This window comes from Engraulis encrasicolus, chromosome 9 (genome assembly GCF_034702125.1).
Source record: "Engraulis encrasicolus isolate BLACKSEA-1 chromosome 9, IST_EnEncr_1.0, whole genome shotgun sequence".
In the NCBI taxonomy this organism is placed as follows: Eukaryota; Metazoa; Chordata; class Actinopteri; order Clupeiformes; family Engraulidae; genus Engraulis; species Engraulis encrasicolus.
In genome coordinates, this window is record NC_085865.1 from 48532558 (window position 1) to 48535057 (window position 2500).

Consider the following 2500-nt stretch of genomic DNA (forward strand, 5'->3'; position numbering starts at 1 on the left):
GTATGATGCTGCAGTTTCCATACTGTTCTGGGATTTGTGTGTGTATTTGTAAGTTTTGCTCTTTCCTGTATATTCTTACAGTAGTTTGTCATATTCCGCTGACTCTACCATTTCCAGGATATGTGTATGTGGGTGTGTGTCCCCGTGTGTGTGTGTGTGTGTGTGTGTGTGTGTGTGTGTGTGTGTGTGTGTGTGTGTGTGTGTGTGTGTGTGTGTGTGTGTGTGTGTGTGTGTGTGTGTGTGTGTGTGCGTTATGTCTGTATCTGTGCACTGTATTTGAGTCTTCCATACCATTCCCGGTGTGCACTTTGGCATACTCGGCCGTGCTGTGTGTGTGCGTGTGTGTGCGTGCATGTGTGTGTGTGTGTGTGTACTTATTGTAAGCGTATTCTGTCATGTTGTGTATTTGTATATCCATCCGTGTGTGTGTGTGTGTGTGTGTAAACATGTGTGTCATGTATGTCTTCCATGTCATCCAATATTGCTCCCTGTGTGTACCTTGGCATACTCTGCTGCGTGTGTTGTAAGAATGTAGGTGTTCGGCAAGGTGGATGGAAGTTGACGCAGAGACAGAGTTTGGTCAAATGTTCAAGAGTTTACTGAGTTACCCAAATCAAATACAATACAAGACAGTATTTGGAGAAGGCGCGTTCTGGCTCTCCGATTGTCTGCAAGCTGGTTTTAAGGAAAGTGTCCCCCACATTCTAATTGGTTAATCCTAAGTGTCCCCTTGTTTATGATTGGTTCCCTTTAACCTGTCCTTCAGCCCTATCTTGAGGTCACCTAACCTTACTTGACAGTTTTGCGAAATATGATCTGGAAGTGCGGTCAGGATGTATTGTGGTTATTCAGGCCCAGACATCTGCTGGTACCCAACGGTGTTTAGGGAAGTTCCTACATGATGTCTGGTATCGGTCTAAGATGATCTATTAGTTGCTCAACTGTTCTGTATTTTATCTGTACCCTGCAGTGCCCTCTGCATAACCTTCTGTATTTTAGCTGTATCCTGCAGTTCCTTCTGCATGACCTTGTTTGACCTTTTTCTGTTAGTGTATGCCCTATGCCAAAGCTTACATGTTACCTAGTGTATGCCCTATGCCAAAGCTTACATGTTACCTGACTATATTCCTATTATATTTCTATTATTCCTACATCGTGCATGTGTGCTTGAGTGTGTGCATTCACGTGTGCATTTGTGTCTGTGTGTTTATCAGTGTACAAAGTACTTGAGTCTTTCATACCGTGATTCCCGGTGTGCACTTTGGCATACTCGGCCGTGCCGGTGCCGGTGCCGGTGCCGGTGCTGTGGCCGGACTGAAGGCTCCAGGAGCACAGGTCCCTCTCCAGGCTGTAGAGATCCGCCTTGGACAGCAGCGCCCCCGCATGGACACCACCACCACCACCAGCAGGAGCGGGATGGCGACGCGGAGGGGGAGCGGGGCTGGAGTGATGGGAATACTGCGACCTGGACTTCTGGGAGCACTTGGAGCGCTGGGAGTACTGGGAGTATTGGGAAGTGTAGTCGGGCAGATCTTCCTCCTCCTCCTCGTCGCCTTCTCGGTCGTCATGGCGATGGTGGGGGTTGATGGTGCTGTAGATGGGGCCGTCGCCGGAGGACGGGCTGAACTTCTCCGAGTGGCTCAGGTACTTAGAGATGCCCACGGCTGCAACACATTACATTACATTACATTACGTTACATCGCACTTAGCTGACGCTGACTTACAGTTATTATTTGTCAGGGTATTGGTTACAGTCCCTGGAGCAATGTGGGGTTAGGTGCCTTGCTCAAGGGCACTTCAGCCATGGATGGAGATGTAGGGAGAGGTCAGGTTGGATTCTAACCTGTAACCCCCAGATTGAAAGACCAACTCTCTAACCACTAGGCCACGGCTGCACACAGAGGCAGTCTTGGGTAATCGGTTAGGACATCAGACTTGTAGCCCAAAGGTTACCAGTTTGACTCCCGACCCGCCAGGTTGGTGGGGGGGTAATTAACTAGTGCTCTCCCCCATCCTCCTCCATGACTAAGGGACCCTGAGCATGGTACCGTCCATGGTACTGCTCCCTTCGGGCCCCCTTGCATGGGTGAAGCATGAATAAAATTTCGTTGAGTGCAGTGTGCACTTGTGTGCTGTTGAGGGCTGTGTCACGATGACAATGGGAGTTGGAGTTTCCCAGTTGGGCTTTCACTCACACAGACGCAGGGCTCTAAATTGACACCCGCAAATGCTGGCGAAATTTGGCTGGTAGAAAACTGAACTTACTAACCATTTTAACCCATTGTTGTGAGTGATTGATTGATTTTGTTTATTGGTATTGTACAAAGCATTAAAATGGCATACAAATAAATAAGTCAATAAATATGTATTGAAAACATTGTACAACACGTCAAAAGGATAACACAAAAAAGTGTGTGTTTGGCTACTAAGGTTAACATCTATGAGCCATTTTGGCTGGTGTAGAAAAAAGTTAATGTAGAGCCCAGCATTAAAGGCAGAG

The 2500-nt window shown here is 47.7% G+C and overlaps 1 protein-coding gene across 1 annotated transcript in view; it reads right to left on the reverse strand.

Moving 5' to 3' along the window:
• Positions 1-2500, reverse strand: part of LOC134455303 (roundabout homolog 2-like) — a 150041-nt gene that overhangs the window by 362 nt on the left and 147179 nt on the right. The window contains exon 22 of the mRNA XM_063206325.1: positions 1242-1664. Coding sequence (XP_063062395.1) covers positions 1242-1664 — 423 coding nt within the window. The remainder of the gene's footprint in view (positions 1-1241; positions 1665-2500) is intronic.